General features: G+C 29.5%; 3 protein-coding genes across 7 annotated transcripts; all 3 read left to right on the plus strand.

Annotated features, from left to right (window-relative positions):
• Nucleotides 1-1,742: 1,742 nt before the first annotated feature.
• On the plus strand, nucleotides 1,743-5,970 carry LOC124948382 (monocarboxylate transporter 14). Its single transcript, XM_047491911.1, has 9 exons — nucleotides 1,743-2,796; nucleotides 3,229-3,355; nucleotides 3,503-3,646; nucleotides 3,897-4,024; nucleotides 4,109-4,243; nucleotides 4,415-4,727; nucleotides 5,049-5,204; nucleotides 5,287-5,478; nucleotides 5,594-5,970. Exons 1-9 carry the CDS (start codon nucleotides 2,710-2,712, stop codon nucleotides 5,755-5,757), a joined length of 1,446 nt encoding a protein of 481 aa, XP_047347867.1. The 5' UTR covers nucleotides 1,743-2,709; the 3' UTR covers nucleotides 5,758-5,970.
• A 687-nt stretch (nucleotides 5,971-6,657) lies between these two features.
• Nucleotides 6,658-12,653, plus strand: LOC124948381 (monocarboxylate transporter 9-like). 4 transcript variants are annotated; one of them, XM_047491909.1, is made up of 8 exons: nucleotides 6,658-7,250; nucleotides 8,365-8,529; nucleotides 9,227-9,497; nucleotides 9,609-9,880; nucleotides 10,027-10,261; nucleotides 10,352-10,579; nucleotides 10,897-11,091; nucleotides 11,178-12,653. In XM_047491909.1, the coding sequence occupies exons 2-8, from the start codon at nucleotides 8,464-8,466 to the stop codon at nucleotides 11,375-11,377; spliced, it is 1,467 nt and encodes a 488-aa protein (XP_047347865.1). In that variant the 5' UTR covers nucleotides 6,658-7,250; nucleotides 8,365-8,463; the 3' UTR covers nucleotides 11,378-12,653. The 4 variants fall into 4 exon arrangements, with proteins under 4 accessions (XP_047347865.1, XP_047347864.1, XP_047347863.1 ...); XM_047491908.1 differs by having other exon boundaries at nucleotides 8,371-8,529; XM_047491907.1 differs by having other exon boundaries at nucleotides 6,658-7,108.
• Nucleotides 12,654-14,362: 1,709 nt separating this feature from the next.
• Nucleotides 14,363-17,855, plus strand: LOC124948380. Of its 2 annotated transcripts, none has more exons than XM_047491906.1 (10): nucleotides 14,363-14,750; nucleotides 14,822-15,092; nucleotides 15,169-15,332; nucleotides 15,671-15,824; nucleotides 15,957-16,109; nucleotides 16,193-16,294; nucleotides 16,378-16,594; nucleotides 16,708-17,033; nucleotides 17,186-17,329; nucleotides 17,452-17,855. In XM_047491906.1, the coding sequence occupies exons 1-10, from the start codon at nucleotides 14,682-14,684 to the stop codon at nucleotides 17,613-17,615; spliced, it is 1,764 nt and encodes a 587-aa protein (XP_047347862.1). In that variant the 5' UTR covers nucleotides 14,363-14,681; the 3' UTR covers nucleotides 17,616-17,855. The 2 variants fall into 2 exon arrangements, with proteins under 2 accessions (XP_047347862.1, XP_047347861.1); XM_047491905.1 differs by having other exon boundaries at nucleotides 14,364-14,750; nucleotides 17,138-17,329.
• Nucleotides 17,856-18,292: the final 437 nt, after the last annotated feature.

Here is an 18,292-nt window from a genome sequence, read left to right on the forward strand (position 1 = left end):
GTATCAGATGTTACACGGTAAGTTAAAAGATAAAGGTACATTTCATAATTGATAAATACACATTACAAATTTAATTTACGGTCATTTCCGTCATAACAGAGTTTAATTATAGAATTAAAAAGACAGAATTAATTAAAAAGACAAAACAATGAACTATTTTCCTATTAATTACTACATTAATAACTAATGAATAAATAATGAAGGCTACTGTAAAGCATATCTCGATGCATTGATTTATTAACGATTAAGAAGTGACGTCAATGAAATATAGATAAGATATCGATAAAAATGACGAAGATAGATATTTTATTCGCCGTGAAACCAGACAAATGGATCTTGCGGTTGACTCATATTCTCTTAGAGATTTTTTCCTGTGACACAACATAGTATATTACCACTGCCAGTCCGATGCTATCGAATAATATTGTCTTTCCTATTATACTGTGTAATATTATTAGTACGATCGCATCATCTTCGATAAATAAGTGTTTCGAAATATCCCTGATAGAGTCGAAATATTGAAATACGTTACTTTTTGTAATGCAACTCGATTGTATTAAAAAAAAATGATCAAGGAATTTCCACAATGTAACCATTAATATCCAGTTATATCCAATGAACCAAGAAATTGTTTAAAATATTGTAAAGCATCTAATCGATAAAATAATCATAAATATATGCACATATACTTGAACACACACACACACACACACACACATATATATATACATACATACGTATAGACAGCCACGAAAGACCAACAGAGATTATTTAAATTTTTATGTTAATAAATTCAATAAAATTCGTATTCGTAACCTTCTTTGACGTATATGTATTATACATATCTCTATTTGATACCGACGATACATATGTACATACACATTCCTGACAAACATCTTAATACTCTTGTTCGACTGTAGGTATAATTGTATATACGAGTATATTTTATTCCATCCAGATCTTATACGCAACCTCATAAAATCACCTTTCCCTTGTTAGTGCCGGTAGGTGTAGCAAACGAGTTTTTCGGCCGCATTTATCGAATTATTTTATTCGACTTCCCATTCGGAAGTCTTTGCATGGCTGGATTGTAACATTTTATTACGTATACATATACGAATAAATTTCACCTTCAATATATGTTAGTTACATAAAATAAAGTAAAATGATAATCAAAAAAGAAATCATATGAATAAACGAAGTAACGAAGAATCGATTATAAAAAAGAAATTAAAGCTAGAACTACCAACATACTATATACGTCAATTTGGATAAAACAGTATATTCGATATTATTTTTTAATTTATTTAATTTGACAATAATAAATAAAGAAAAATAACTTTTAACTTATATCTATATCTTGATTATAATTTTTGATAATTATAAAACAAGATATCGGAAATCTATTATTTTTACGTGTTTGATAATTTTAATATTAACTATATTACTATTTTAATTATCCCAATCATTTGAACCTATTTGGCAGGCGAACTTCTATGCAGGAAATTTAAATTTATGCTAACAATCGCACGATATGAAATTATGCGAAAGACAAACGCGAGTCGAATACGAATATACAGGACGAAAGAAAAATGAGAGAAAGACTAAAGAAGCGAGATAGCCAGTGATTAGAAACGCCTGCTGGTTCGCTATTCGTTCTTTTCATTATCGTGATCCTTCCGCTGTTTGTGCGTCGTGCGTCGTGTGTAAAACGTAATGGAAAGAAGGTCGACGAGTAGTGGACGGCACATTAGAAATAGTCGGACAGACGATAAATGTTATCAAGTCTTACTGTCGGTCGCAGAGAGAGCAGATGAAGTCATTCTGCTCACAGGATAACTCGTGATCCTTATTGCGAAACAAGAATCAACGTTTTCATGTATAATGTACATATAATGTAAATATTTGTCGTTCGAAATACAAGTGCATTGGTTCATGAATAATTATGTACGTGAAATAAAAAAATATTTTACACGTTGAATCGATATTATTAATTATATGATAATAACCGTTCGTGTTGATAACAGTGAATTTGTAATAACAATTGGGATATCATAATAAAAATTATTTGAATGAATTTTATAAGATGTTCCACGTTGTCAGAAAATTTAACCTTTCTTAATAATGTGATTTCCTGATGGCGATAAATAATAATCTCAGTTTTATCGATTAAATAAAGAAAAATACAGTGATTATCACAATAATCGGAGATACCTTCTTTACGAATGATAATCGACTTAATGAATCATGTCGTTTCAAGAGATTTTTTCAAATGGAACATCTACGGTCCTTTGGATTGCTTATGTATGAATTTGGATTGGTTATGTTTTAACGAATTATCTTTAACTTCGACTGATACATATTAAAACAGAGATAAAGACGATAAGTCAAGCGAAGTAACGAGCAAATAAGTGGATGAATGGACGAACGAAGTTATGGCTTAAATGGTATGTGTTAACCGGATGTTAACAAAGAAAATATCGATAAAAGAAGTGAGAGAAAATCGATAGATTAACTATATCGAGCAATCAGTGATTGTTGAATAAAGTGATAGTTATCAATAGTGACTGTTTCGGTTGATTATGTGATCAAAAGCAGAAACCTTCTGTCACACAGAATTTTCAATCGTAACACATGCCAAGTCGATTTCAGTTTAATTCGTAATCACGATCGAACGTGCGCGTTTCAAAAATTCTCTCATCGTTAAAAATGAAGAACTCACATGACGATACAAGAAAGAAGGCACCAGATGGTGGTTGGGGCTGGTTCGTTTGCCTAGGTAGTAGTTTAATCTCGGTAAGTTCGAATTTTTTTTATTAACAGACCAAAATTATTTAATTTCGAAAGATAGAAATCTTCATTTTTTGTACACACAGGTGTGTGTGTGTGTGTGTGTACGTATATGCTGTTAATCCACATAAAAAGAGACCATTGTTTTGTTTAATCACAATTTCGTTTACATTTTTTATTAACGAAATAACGCACCATTTCAATTGCCAAATTGAACACAACTTTAGCATTGAAATGAATAAATACTTTTTTCTTCTAGTATAAGGAAATACCAAATTTTTACAATTATCCTCCTTTACAACAGCTTCGAGCTCGATAAAAGTTTTGTTTTCGTGGATTATTTATACAAACGAAATGATATGACGTTAACAAAGAAATATATTGATATTTCTTTATTAAATAATGAAAAAATATATTAATTTAATAATATACGGCTAGCTCTCCTTGAGGTCGTTGGATCCATCTTTTGGTCTTCTCTTCCAAGATCTTTTGGAAGATCTTCATATCGAATCTACTGGAACATCAGTGATAATGAGCGTACTTGACGCCATCGTCAATTTTTCAGGTAATCGTTATTTTTTCATTCATTGTTTCGTAATATCTAATTGTTTTATGTTGATTGTTTTTATATTGATATAAAAAATTAAAAGACCTCTTTTGATCATCAATTCTCGTATAAATGAAGCGATCATTATCTTTTTCTTTCTCATAGGTCTTTTTGTTGGACCATTGTTGAAGAAATATTCTTACAGAAAGGTCGCATTCTTTGGCTCACTTCTGAGTTGCACAGCTCTTATGTTGACATCCAGGGCGGACAGCATGTTTTATTTGATATGTACTTATAGTATTTTAGGAGGTAAATAATCATGCTTTCGCAAACATTCTATTAAGCAACGATTACAACTATTTATTTATATAATGTCAATAATTTGAAAAGTGATCTAAGTCAAATATTCGTTGAGTTTTTCGAACAAAATCAATGAATTTTCAAAAATTACAATTTTTCTATAATCTTCAATATATATATATATATATATATATATATATATATATATATATATATATGACAATATATATCATAATAGCAATTTATTGCGTTACGACAGGCTTTGGTACAGGAATTGCGACCGCGTCCGCCTTCGTAGCCTTGAACACTTTCTTCGACAAGAAACGCGGACAAGCAGTGGGCTTCTCAATGGCTGGAACAACCTTGGCAATGATGTTGGTACCGCAGGTCCGTAAAATGATTTATGTAACGATTACTAATCCACACAGATATATAATTACTCGATAAAGTATGTATCTTTTTTTACTACAGCTCGTTCATATACTTCTAAGATTGTACGGATTTCGTGGAACAATGTTGATTATAAGTGCATGGGCACTTCATTCGGTAGTAGGTGCCTGTCTTTTGAGGTCTTTGGAAAGTAGAAAAGAAATCTCAATTCCTAAAGTAATGTAAAAATTTTATCTTAAATTTCATCAATCGTTATAATAAGAAAATTTTTATCTCAAAAAAAAAACAACATGTTATTCATTTCGAAATAACATGTCAGAAACAATTATCATACGACTGAAACTTATGGAAATATAATGACATGTGATTATCAAACGATTCTTATAGAAAATCATTGAGCCAAAGGAGAAGGATGCTTTGCTGCAAAATTATTCAATGTCTCTGCGTAAAGTGACGAATGACACGGGTCGTGATACGGACGGCAGAAAGAAAAATGAAACGAAGAACGATTCAAAAATCATCGAGGTCGAAGACGATGAGAATGACAAAAAAACAACGTGCTTTGGCAAAATAAAGAAAACCTTCGATTTGGATCTTCTCAAAGATACGGTCTATCTGAACGTAATTATAGGTACTAGCCTTTATTACGTGGCAGAATCAAATTTCAAGTTGATGACTCCATTTTTCCTCTCGAGCATCGGTTAGTATCGCCTAGCAAAAGAATTCATGAGCGGTATCGTAGCAAGGAACGTTGGTGGTTCGTCGATCGATCGATCTAACGCTCTTCATAGATTTATTTAAATCTTGAAAAAGTCGACATTGCTCGTGTTTTATTTACATAAAAAAAAAAAAGAACAGAAAAGAAAGATTAATTGAAAGCTTTTTTTTTTTTTTTTAATTATATCGTTAAAAACTTTGCGAACTTGTAAAGGATCAAATCGACTATCTAATGAAAACTAAGCCTCGCTACGGCACTACTTAGAATTTAGCTAGACTCCTCGAGATACTTGACGATCGATAGGAATGACCAAGGCGGAAGTCGCTTTTTGTTTATCCCTCACTGCCTTTACGGACATCCTCGCACGTCTGACGTTACCAACGATCTTCGATAAGTTTGGCTTGAAGAAGAGATCGATATTTTGGATTTGTTCGATCATGGTTGGTTGTGGACGTTCCGGTAAGCTCTTTCATTAAAATCATAATAGACTCATCGCAAATCATCGCTAATTATTTTTCCTACATTTATTATCATTTTTCAGTATTGGCCGAGCGAACGAAAGGAACAACCTTAATAGTGATATTCATAATAATAGGATTTTTACGTGGAGCTACTTTGGTCAATTTAAACCTCAGTATCTCTGAATGTTGCTCCTTGAAGAGACTCCCTAGTGCTTTTGGAATATTTATGGTTTCGAAGGGTATATTCGTTGTTGCTATGAGTCCACTTATCGGTAAGTAACCGCAAGATATTCTGTACATAATTTCCATTATCATTCGCACAAATCTTCACGTGAGCCATGAGAAGAATAATCGATATTAGAAGAAAACGTTTTCATACTGATGCAGGATACATACGAGACTACACGCAGAGCTATAGAGTATGCATTCACGTAATGACAAGCCTGATCATTTTGACTTTTGTCTCGTGGACCGTCGAGTTCTCATATTTCGGCCGACGTAAAAGGAAATGCGACTTGATTGAAGAAACACATAAGAGTACAAGAGAATAACGAGTTGTTCTTTTCTTTTTAACGAGAGCAAAGTATTTATACGACCGCTCATTCAGATTTAAAAGATCCATCTTGGAAAATAGGATGATCAATCTTGTACAGTAATTCAAGTATTATTACCGAGTTCCAATTTGCGATATATAATACTTTTAATTATATGTTACTGACTATTATTTTTACTTTATTAAACGATAAAAATGCACTTAAACCTGATCACAGATTTTAATTAATTCTTTCCCATTCCTCAACGCTCTTATAGTTCATTTATAGTTTTTTGTACTAAAAAAGAATCAACAGCATCAGTAAGGAGACATTTAATCTCTATGTAGATTATTTTATTATTTGTCTTTCCGGTATCACTATTAACGAGATTAGGCGTAGGTAAATTAAACCAAGAATAGCGTTAGATCATTTCATCACTATTCTCTCAACGCTATAATGGTGCACAATTACGGATTCTAAGAATTTATACGTATTATGTCTTATCGTTAATTTAACATTACATCAGAGACCTATTATCATTCTCATGATTTCTTTTATCATTGTGGGAATACCATGTACAATAAGTGATCTCTTTATATCGGAACTAACGAATAATGGATAATATTTACTTCGTAACTTATATTACAAATAATAAAAATTACATCGCTCGATCATCGACATTTCTTTAATATTTTATTATATTTTTATCTTACACGTGTTAGTTATAGATTTCAAATAACATCGAACATTCATCACCAAATTAATTTATATGGAATTTATTAGTTTCAATAATTCCCTTTAATATTTTTTTAATAAGGAAAAAAATTAAATTCGCATTGAAATTTATTACAATATAAGATGAATATATTTATTTTGCACAAGGACTTTCTGAATACTTTACTTTATGATAAATTGGTATTGTAACAGATGCTCCGAAATGATAAATTAAAAATATTTGCTAATCAGATATTTTTCGTTAAGCATGATTATTTCGATTTCTTAAAACTCAATAATCGGTCGGTAAGGAAGAAAAGTTAAAATCGCTTTGAAAGTAGCAATAAAGGAGGCGTCTCGAGCGTAATCGTCTTATATGTCTCAAACGTACGTAGATAATATAAGATGAAGATACGAATACGAAAGTGACAGCACACTCTGGAATATATTTTATAAAGCCGATTACAATCGTGTCATCGTTGACTCACAAAGTTTAGTCTCGAAACGATCGCAGTTCGTGCTGAAACGTAACGTAATATAATCGTTTTTATTTCTTCTACGTGATCATTAAAATATGGAAATATACAAACTGGAAAAATACGAAGAGGAAAAGAAAGACTGAATGAACAACATAAATTTTTCCAATAATTAAATGGTATCGTTTACTCGATGATTCAGTTCATTTCTACGAAACGTTTAATTATTATTTGTGTTTTATATTAATACGAACGAACAATCATGGACAATACGAACAAAGAGACATTAATGATTTATCAAATAACAACGTCGAACAAAAAGTAATGAATAGGCACTCATACGCGTTATTTATAACAAATAATTATAATTTATTTATAACAAATAATTTGCATAAGAACGATATGCTCATAAATATTAAATATTTCCATTAAACGAACGTTGACATATAGCAAGAAACGATAGTTATTCATAATAATATGAAAATTTCAAATAGCAAGTAAAGAAAAAATGAAATCATTCAATCGATCGATCAATTACTAGATCGATTTTCTATCGACAAAAAATCAACCATTTTTGTACTGTTAAATAGATAAAATGAAATAATTATTATACGTTTCAGATTAATTAATAAGAGAATAGTTTTTAATTGGACGTGTCACCTAGCGAGATCAAAATTTATCATAAAAATAATTTAAGTTGACACTTAACGAATGATAAGATTATTACCTATCATTATACAGAACTAGATCGAATATATACTATAAATGTACATAAGAAGAGTAGAAGCAATTCAGCCGATTAAAGTGTCCATGAAGTGCTCCGTCTTATTTCTACTCCGCTTATCTAACATCAAAGTACTATCAACTATATATAATATCGACATGCTGTAATTTGAGTTTTTAGAAAAGATATTACAAAAATAACTTTTATACTTTATTTATTATGCTAACTATTAAAGGTATTACCAATTCTTCCGAATTAAAATTAATTATATTATATAAAATATAAAACTATATATCATCTATTTTAAAAGAAATAAGAATGTTACAAAGATTTAAAATTTTTGATTAACCATATAAAATTAGAAAATTCTCTTTTGCGGATGTTTTTAAATCTTAATTCCGCTGTTAGAACGGAACAATTTTTTACAATATTATCCCGCCCTTTTTATTGCTCAAATGGCATATGATTCCAAAATCATAGAAATAATATATATATCATTAAACAATTAGGTATAGGTAAGCGTGATTAATATTTTCATGTGCGGGTGAGAAGGCCAATTAATCATTTTTTTCTTTCTTGGTTTCTCTATCTTTCTTATTCTATTTTCATGTTCCTATCAAAAAATACATCTTGTATCTTATCTTTCTATCTCTCTCTCTCTTTCTCTCTATCTCTCTATCCTGATTTGTATACTGATCAATTATCTAAAAGCAACAGTCTGCAGACTACTTGAAGACGAACCATCAAAGAGAGACGTTAGAAAGATTTTATTCGTGAAAAATTTCGAAACTGATCGATAAGATCGATATCATGACTCGTTGTGAAGCTGACAGAGGCTGGGCTTGGATGATCGTTGTCGGCGTTACTATTATTAACGTAAGTCCGTCCCTTATCTCCCATATTCCTCAATTTGAAATACATCTCAAAAAATCTGAGAAGTTGATAAAAATGCATATATACATATATATATATATATATATACACATATACTTTATACATTCATTCTATTTTAATATATTATCATTTTCTTCCTCACTTCTACTTTTTATCGAATTTCTCTTAAATGCAACCTTTATCCCGTGATATTCGTTTGTTTATCTTTTATAACATACGATATACTAATGTGATACACGATAATAGATCGATTTTTTCTTCCCTTTGTTTTTAGTTTAATAGAATTATATATTTATATTTAGAATAGTATATTAAAAAGAGTATCCTTTATTTATCTTTCATATTGATAAACATTGAAAAATAATACAAAATTCATAATTCGATTGTTTCGTCTAATTAATTATTCTATCGTCACGTTTTTTTATCCCATTCAATGACACGGATAAGTTTAACATTATAAAACATTTATGGACGATCGTAAATATGGCACATTCTTAAGAAAAAAAGCAAATTTTCGTATCTTTGCAATATGATATCTATTCTCAAATCCTAATGACTTGTTTTGACAAGCAACGAGTACTAACGATATAAAAGAATCTCAACATTACGAGTGAAGATATTCGCTTTATAAAAAATGAATGACTATATACGACAATAATTTGTTTGTTTGATTTTATAGCTATCTGTACTGCCGATTCAACAATGTTATGGTCTTATTTTTGGAAAACGTTTTACGAGTCTCGGTATCAGCGCAACGCAAACATCCTTGATACTTCATTTAAACGGTACAATATGCTGCAGCCTAGGCTTGATAAGTGGACCCATGATGAAAAAATTCTCATTTCGCAAAGTCGCTTTTTTTGGTAGTTTCACAATTGTCATTGGAATATCTACTACGGCATTCGCTCTCTCTCTTCCTACCATCATTGTAGGCTATTGCGTTATTATCGGTAATTATAGAAAATAAAAATAACATTTTTTTTAATAAGAGCATTATACCTACCTATGTATTTCAATGTTTGTTATTTTACACAATTTTTTTATCCTTTGTTTTGAATTAGGAATCGGACAAGGTATCATCTATCCAGCATCGAGTTTAGCATTGAACACGTATTTTAGAAAAAAACGTAATATAGCAATGGGACTTTGCGTAACATTGACCGGTCTTGGTCCTATTCTAATGCCACTTTTAATAGTGAAGCTTTTAGACGCATACGCTACTACGGGAACTTTAATAATTTTCGCTGGAATCGCTGCGAATTCTTTCGTAGGTGCTTGCTTGTTAAGACCGTTCGTAAATAACGACAGTCTTAACAAGAAAATAAAAACTGAGGTAATTCAATGTCTATATCTTAATACTTTACTATCTGTATTTTATCAATAAAATAGAAGATACGTATTCGTCGGCAGTAAAATTTATATGATAAGTGTTAAATAGTATTATCATTTATATAATAATATTTAACATTATTTCAATAGGATTATAATGTGAATAATGTGGCTACACTGACAAATGAAAATGAAAGTGACGTTGAAAAATATGTTGTCGAGTCCCAATTATTGAACGACCAAGAAAAAATTAAAAAACAAGAAAGTCTAGAAAAGATTTTTAAAGAAACAAAGACGAAAACGAAACGTAGTTTTTTTCAAAAGATCTCGACTAACCTGGATCTCATACTTTTACAAGATTTACGTTATATTTTTGTGGTGATAGGTAAAAAAAAAAAAAAAGAAAAAATTTTAGGTGATAATTATTCCATTTGAAATAATAAAAAATAAAAACTCTTTTTCTCATTGAAAATAGGTATGGGCATGTCTTTGGTAGCTGAGACGAACTTCAATGCGTTGATACCTTTCGTCCTCGAAAACGTATCAGGATTAAAAATAAAGGAGATTGCGACTATAATGTCTATCCAAGCTGCCTTTGATATCGCTGGACGTCTTTGTGTTCCTCTAATCGCACAAAAAGCCCACTGGACTCCAAGAAATCTTTACGTGATATCCTTGATAGGATCTACATTTGGAAGGATGAGTACGTAGAACAACGTAAAATATTTGGAAATGAAATAGCGAAGAAGTCAACCTGAAAAATGCAGTGTTTCTCGGGGTGGGTTGATTTCAGTTATTTCAAAAATTGAACGTAACAATCCGATTTTTATTTTGGACAAATTCTCCCTCATTCCTTTTTTTTAATTTCATTCAGTTTTCAACAATTCTATCTTTTTTAATTAGTCGTATTGGAGCATTAATCACATTATAAAAAATAATACGAAAAATTCGTTTCCTTTCTCTTTTCGAAATAATTCAATATTAATATTATAAACATTAATACTATAAATTTGTTTACAGTTCTTTGTACCTGGGGTGATGATTACCTCGTCGTAATCCTAGTTGCTGTTATCGTAGGAATAGCAAAGGGTACAAAGGCTGTTTTTCAAACTCTGATCATACCAGATTACGTTCCATTGGAAAGGTTACCAGCAGCATCTGGTATTCAAATGGTTTGCAATGGCATTTTGTCTATTAGTCTGGGACCAATCATAGGTTAATATCTAATAATAATAATAATTATTATTTATGAATTTTAAAAATATAATAAACATTTATTTATTTATTTGTAATATTTCCAGGCATGGTGCATGATTTAACTGGAAGTTACATTGGTTCTTTGCATTTCACTTCCGCGATGAGTATGTTTTGCGTATTTTTGTGGCTACTCGGAGGACTTTGGTCTCCTTTTGGTAAACATGTGAAAGTAAAAAATAATGGGGACACGCCGAATGAGAGATGTTTGGCGGAAAATCAGAATGAAAGTCAGGATATTCGATGATATATTCAATTTTATACTATAAATTAAAAAAAAAAAACTATTTCTTATAAAAACAAAAAATTCATAACATACGTCACTTCTCGTACATCACCTCTTCAGCGCGAATATGTGAGATACTTCAATAGAAAAGTATTTATATATTTGTATACAAAAAAAATAATGTCACAAAAAAGAATTCAATATAATATTAAAATGGAAGTTTTTAAAAAGGTTGTTTTTCATTGTAAATAGAAGTTTCAAAAATCGTCATTTTAAAACGAAAAAATGTAGATCATTTCTATGAATATATCTTAAACGTTTAATGTATCCAGATTTTTATTAATGATCTATAATATTTTCATTCATAAATTCGTCTAAGTCAATTTTCAATTTTTCTATCCATGTTGACTACATTTTTTATTCAGCTTGATAGATACTGTATATATATTCTTTAAGTTTTGAACCCTTTTTTAACACTGCATATGATATTTATGATATCAGATGTTAATGTTTAAAACGACTTGTACGATGTGCAAATATTCCTAAGAATTCCTAATTTCTAAAATGATATTTTTTTTTTTCATTGCAAAAATGAAATAATACTGATAGAAGAAATTATAAGGATCGTCTAATGTGCATTCAGTTATCAAGCTATATTTTATTTATTTACTGTCTATCGAAGTCTCGTTATATAAACGTGAAAAAATGAATCTTCGCATAAAGGATAATATCTGACGGAATATATATATATATATATATATATATATATATATATATATGTAATATATAATAATAATAAAATTTATTATATACAGATACTGCTTATAAGGAGATATATGTATATATATTCTATAATTTAAAATAACAATTTTAATCTAATCGCGAACATGTACTCGATATCAAGCAAACACACTGTATTTTGATAAGCATTTTAATTTAAGTAAATTTACTGACAGCAAGTTTTAACATTATATATGTCACAGTCCTGAAACATATTCAAAAATTTATTTTAAAATATATTTATTTTTATTTAAAAAAGAAATAATAAGTAGGAAAATATTATTCAATTTAATTAAGATATATAATTGATTAAACTTAGTAATAATAGCATTATAGAATTAGCATTATATCATTAACGTACTAACTGCCACATTCATTTTGTACGTTTTACTTTAAGAATAAATAGAATTTTCATTATTGTTATCAATAATATGTTTAATTCACTTATAGTCACGCATAATCGCATAATGTATTTGTACAGGATTGCACAAAAGGATAATAAAGTAATATAAAGTTACATTGATGAACTTCATTTATGAAAGTATTGAAATAAAGAAGAAATAACTTAAAGAAAACTATTTTTGACAATATTTACTACTTAATATTACAAATTCGAAAGGAAATTGCTATGAAGAAGAAACAATCCTAGATGCGTTAGAGTCATTATAAATAATATGTAATAATAATTTTTGATCAAATTTTTCAAGAAATTGCAAAATAATGCAAATATTGTTGAATTTAAATGTCAGAATCCTTTTTTGAAGAATTTCATGATTTATGATGCACTCCACAAAGAAAAGCAAAAATCTATATTATGATGCTGAAGAAAAGAGTTTTTTAAGAATAGATATAATTAATTCAGGAAACATCTTTGATATCTCAAATTAATGTCGATTCGTTTAAACTTATCCTATCGTTCACATAATTCTTTAAATATAATTTTATCACAAAAAAAAGAATTAAAAATTTTTTAAATATTGAGCTTACGTACAAAATAGCCATATTAGAAAATAGCCTTCGTAACAATAACATTTTTCATAACTCTGATGAAACCATTGTACGTGCTATTATCGAGATTACCTGCTACAGTGGAATTTAACAATTGGTCAGTGGAATGATTTACCTTATCTTGGGAATTATTATCAGTTAGATAGAAAACGTGACAAATTATACTATTATGCGTCACTGTCTAAACATTCACGCATTTAACAACTATTTTTTAAATAATAGAGAATTACCTTAGAAAGAGAAAAAAGAAGAAAGGAAATCAAATAAAAGAGGGCGTGGAAGAATATTAATACATGTGCTTGTATTAAGCAAAACTGCTTCTCACTAATATTTCTCGATTATTTTCAAAAATTTAATTCTAATTAATTAGAATACATCAAGTAATTATTAAATGAAAAATAAATCTATTATCCATTTAACAAAAACCAAATTGATTATTTCTTTTTTGTTTTATAAAATTGATATGTCGAACTTGTGACTTAAGATTTTAATAAGTAATTTGATTTTAAACATTTAGATTAAATAATTTTTCCTATTTTACATCGGAACTAGCTATAATTCCTTATTTCTTGTTACGTGATTCTTATATCTGATTACGCTACTATACTCCTAAATTAACGTTTTTATATACACATCTCAAATTTTGATACTGTTATAATGATAATAAAAAATAAACATATTGAAATTACTATATGCCATCGTTTACATAAATTATGCTAAAATATTTTAATTAATATTATTTTTGAATATACGAATTTCACTTTCTACATCAATTTATAAAACGGATTATAACGGATTACAACGGATTATGATGCATATATTTATTATACATCATTATCTCAAGTATACGACACAATTCATAACGAAAGAATGTCACGTGTATCATTTTAAAAAATTACAAACTAGAATGTAACATTGACACTCTAGTATATTAATTGTTTAATTGCACGTATGTAAATACATGATACAATAAACTAATATATGCACATTAAGAAATTTTTCTTCATTTATACTCCAACTTTAAAACGTTGATTCATCATTTAGGAAAACATAATTAACATTCATAATAAATCTACTGATAGTATAAATTATAAAATATTATATATCTCAATCGTCCAGCATTATTCCTGAAGGTCATTTATCAATAATCTACTGAGAATGACAGAACATATTCCGTGTCGAGATAAGATTAAAGTCACACTTATCTCATAGCAATGAGCTGGTAATATTGATCGCTTGACTGCCAAGCGTGTTACTTATAGTTGCAAAACGATGGATGAACTGAGATTCATTCATTATAAATAACTACATCGTAGCAATAGTTGTCAGAAGAAATGAAAGGTCTGAAGGAAAAAGAAACAAGTTAGAAAAAAAAAAGAAACAAAACAAAATCGACGAAAAATTTGAAAAATTTTGATCAAAATAACAAAAAGTCGTAAAACAGGTGCGCGAAGAACGAGGCTAGTACAGAAGATGGATCATTTTTTTATTTTCATCAGATAAAGAAACAAGATCGAAGAGTAAAAACTTAATAAAAATGATTACTCTTGTACCACCGGACGGAGGATATGGTTGGATAATCGTCATGGCATATGCATTTAATAGCGTAAGTTTTATGAATACGTAAATGATAATTTCCAAATTCAAGAATGTTGAATTATTAAGAGCTCTTTTTAGCTTTCCATGATACCTATCATGCAAGGTTCAGGTCTAATATTTAAGGATTTGTTTCCATTGTTAAACATCAATGGTACACAAAGCAGCACTATCATTAGTACCAACTCGGCATTTGGCATGATATTAGGTTTAATCAATGGTCCACTTTTACGATATTTTGGGTACAGAAAAGTGGCCATCGCTGGTTCTCTGTTATATTCTATCGGTATAATACTAACAACGTTCTCAAGAACATTTACTCTTATTATGATCACGTACGGTGTGATAGCATGTAAGTAATTCTTTGTTTTTCTTTGTGCTTCTTCAAAGATGTACTTCTCATAATCTTATTTTGTTTGCGTTTTAAGCTGTCGGAATGAACCTTGCAGGATCGGCCTTTTCTCTCGCACTCAACACCTACTTCACAACGAAGAGAGGACGTGCAACCGGTTGGGCCATCACTATTATGGGTATAGGTTCGATCTTTATGCCACCAATAACAACTTTCTTGCTCCATAAGTACGGGTCCCAGGTAATTTAAGTTTCTATTTCGAACAATAGTTCGACGTCTTTATTTCGATTATCCATTAATAGTATTTCAGATAACGATATAGAACATCGTAGAAATATTTATTGCTACAAATTGTTATGAAATTATCAGTTTTATATTATGTAATTATCAGTTATAATAGTGTATTGAATTACTTTAGTCTTTAATGTAATATAAACTCTACTTTTAGTTAATATTTATGCAAAATCATGCATCTAAATTTCACCTCATGAGAGTTATCAACGTGGCAACGTGATAATGAGCTTTGTTATTAATAGCAGTGTTTCCGATTCAAATACAAAGTAATAATTCCAAAATAGGGCACGCTATTGATATTTGGTTCCTACTCTCTAAACGCGGTAATAGGCGCTTTGGTGTTACATCCTATAAAATGGCACATGAAAAAACAATCAGACGTTAAAGATCAGGATAAGCAGAAGATTATCGAGAACATAGAAAAAGAACACTCTGTTGGTAATTATTCATTTGCTTTTATTTTCAATGAAAACAATTGATAAAGAATATTCTAATTACAACGAACATGAATTGATCATTTAAATTTTGCTCTTTTATGATGTTTGAAATATACACTAAACGAAATTTCAGAGAACGAAGATACTTTTCATGACACGCCATTGATGGAAGAACAACAAAAGCATCAAAATCTAACTATAACAGATATCAATCACGATGTCGAAGGCATTAGCATTTATGGTTTTGAAACTCCATTATCGCGACAGCTTTCAGAAACGACAAGAAGTTTGTAGACCAAATATTATTTACTTATTTCGTTTAGCTTGATAATTCCAGAATATTACGATTACATTATTTTTTTCTTTTAGCCATTTCGAAAGAGATGAGTCTTGATGGTTGGACGTGGATTAATAATTACGAATTAAGTAATCAAACACGTTCCAAGTCAAATTATCACTGGTGGAATTCAAGTAAATTTCATTATTTCTTAATCTAAAATTCTACACAATCATCCATAATACAATTATCTATAATTTCTATTGTTTTATTCCAGCGAAAAGCATAGATACTATCAATCTCAACAGTAGTCTAAAAATTTTCGATGAAGATCTAGCTTGCCAACCTCTGCGAAAGAATTTAAGCTTCAGTAGTACGAATAAAATGTCAAAAGCGAAAAGTTGTCAAAGTATAAAAGAAGATAATCACATTCCAAATAACGAGATAATGATAAATGATTCAAATATAAAGAATCAAAACGATACTTATGAAAAGTAAGTCAAATGTGAATGAAAAATTCTTTTAAATTTATTTATCTTATCGTAAACTTTTTTAAACATTATTACTATAAATTGTAGTTTATAATGTAACAATAATATGCCAACAGACAAAAAAAGAAAACGAGATTCGTGCGAATTTTACGATGGATAATCGCCTTTTACGATCTCGATCTTCTACGAGATCGTATATATGTCAATATAATGTTTGGCATGTCGATTGCCATTTTCGCGGAAATTAATTTCTCTTTATTGACTCCCTTCATTCTGGCTGACCGAGGTTTATCAACAAATGAAATCGCAATTATAATGAGCACCATTGCCTCGGTTGATCTTGTTCTCCGATGTTGTGCTCCATATCTTGGAGAATGGCTTCATCAAACACCGAGACCAATGTACACTATTAGTTTGATCTTACTTATTATTAGCAGAACAGGTACAATTTTTTTAATAATCTAATATGATATAACTAAATGATTTTATTATTCACGTACTACACCTTTCGAAATTTTTTTTTCATATTTCCTTTTTTTAATGCAGGTTTAATATTTACCCATTCTTTTACACAAGTGATAGTTGTTGCTACAGGTTTAGGAATTGCCAAAGGGATTAGATCTGTTTATATGTCATTGGTCATACCAAGCTATGTGCCGATTAATCGACTACCATATGCTTCTGCGATACAGATGACGGTAAATGGATTCATCATGATAAGTGCTGGGCCATGTTTAGGTATAGTTTATAATATCCCGTTGAATTCCTTTATATTAAATTTTCCTCGGAAAAATAGTTCAAATTTTGCTGTTACGATTAAGTAGAAAGCGTAAAACAGTGACGAATTCTTTGTACCGTAGGTATAATTAGAGACGCAATGGGAAGTTACACGCCCTGCATCGTCATAATTAATAGTATGACGGCCTTGACCGTCACTCTATGGCTAACGGAGTTGATCATTTTGCGAAGAACAAAACTGCGATTGAAACAAAGACAACAGGATTTCATTGAACAGAATATTTAGAAATATAATAGAATCGTTTTTACTGTACATTCGGTCATAAATTAAGATATATTTTAATTTAATATCGAAATATTATTTTGGCAATTTTCTCAAGTTCTTTTATGCTTTTTAACAAAGAAATAAAAGGCAATGTTGGAATGGCTTTAATTAAGGTCGTGTCCTTGTTCTATTCCCTTTTACTAAAGAAATAGATCTAATTACGAGCAAGAAATAAAGAAATGAGATGCCGTAAACAAACAATAGATAATTTTTTCCCATGTCTATTCGAAACGGGTTCTCACGTGCAAAAAGAGACGACAAACGTGTGATTTTTCTATCAGAATCAAAAAACATTCAACAAAAAATTCTCCTTGTTTTTTAATATGTAAAATCATGATTTAAATTTGAAATAAAAACGAAATTTTTTACATCCAAATAAGTATTTTTTCACTCCACTTTAATAAATTTCTTTAAACTCTAATAAATTGTAAAGGTCAATTGCAAAGGTAATCAGTCAAATGTAAAAGTTCTTTCTATAGAATTATGGATTATGCTAAAATAATTGTTGATTGTGCAATAAAACTGAATTATAATATATAATTAGTAATGAATCTTTAATAATTTACCATTTAAAATAAATCTTCGTACTGACCTAGCAGGTACGCTTCTAAATTTTCCAATGCGGTAGTAAAATCACG

Source organism: Vespa velutina, chromosome 4 (genome assembly GCF_912470025.1).
Source record: "Vespa velutina chromosome 4, iVesVel2.1, whole genome shotgun sequence".
Taxonomy (NCBI): domain Eukaryota; kingdom Metazoa; phylum Arthropoda; class Insecta; order Hymenoptera; family Vespidae; genus Vespa; species Vespa velutina.

Coding starts and splice junctions, on each gene's coding strand:
- LOC124948382 (XM_047491911.1), top strand. CDS start 2,710: ATGAAGAACTCACATGACGATACAAGAAAGAAGGCACCAGATGGTGGT. Junction 3,356..3,502: donor CGCCATCGTCAATTTTTCAG/GTAATCGTTATT, acceptor TCTTTCTCATAG/GTCTTTTTGTTGGACCATTG. Junction 4,728..5,048: donor ATTTTTCCTCTCGAGCATCG/GTTAGTATCGCC, acceptor GACGATCGATAG/GAATGACCAAGGCGGAAGTC.
- LOC124948381 (XM_047491909.1), top strand. CDS start 8,464: ATGACTCGTTGTGAAGCTGACAGAGGCTGGGCTTGGATGATCGTTGTC. Junction 8,530..9,226: donor TCGGCGTTACTATTATTAAC/GTAAGTCCGTCC, acceptor TTGATTTTATAG/CTATCTGTACTGCCGATTCA. Junction 9,498..9,608: donor AGGCTATTGCGTTATTATCG/GTAATTATAGAA, acceptor GTTTTGAATTAG/GAATCGGACAAGGTATCATC.
- LOC124948380 (XM_047491905.1), top strand. CDS start 14,682: ATGATTACTCTTGTACCACCGGACGGAGGATATGGTTGGATAATCGTC. Junction 15,093..15,168: donor CACGTACGGTGTGATAGCAT/GTAAGTAATTCT, acceptor TTGCGTTTTAAG/CTGTCGGAATGAACCTTGCA. Junction 17,330..17,451: donor AAGTGCTGGGCCATGTTTAG/GTATAGTTTATA, acceptor TTTGTACCGTAG/GTATAATTAGAGACGCAATG.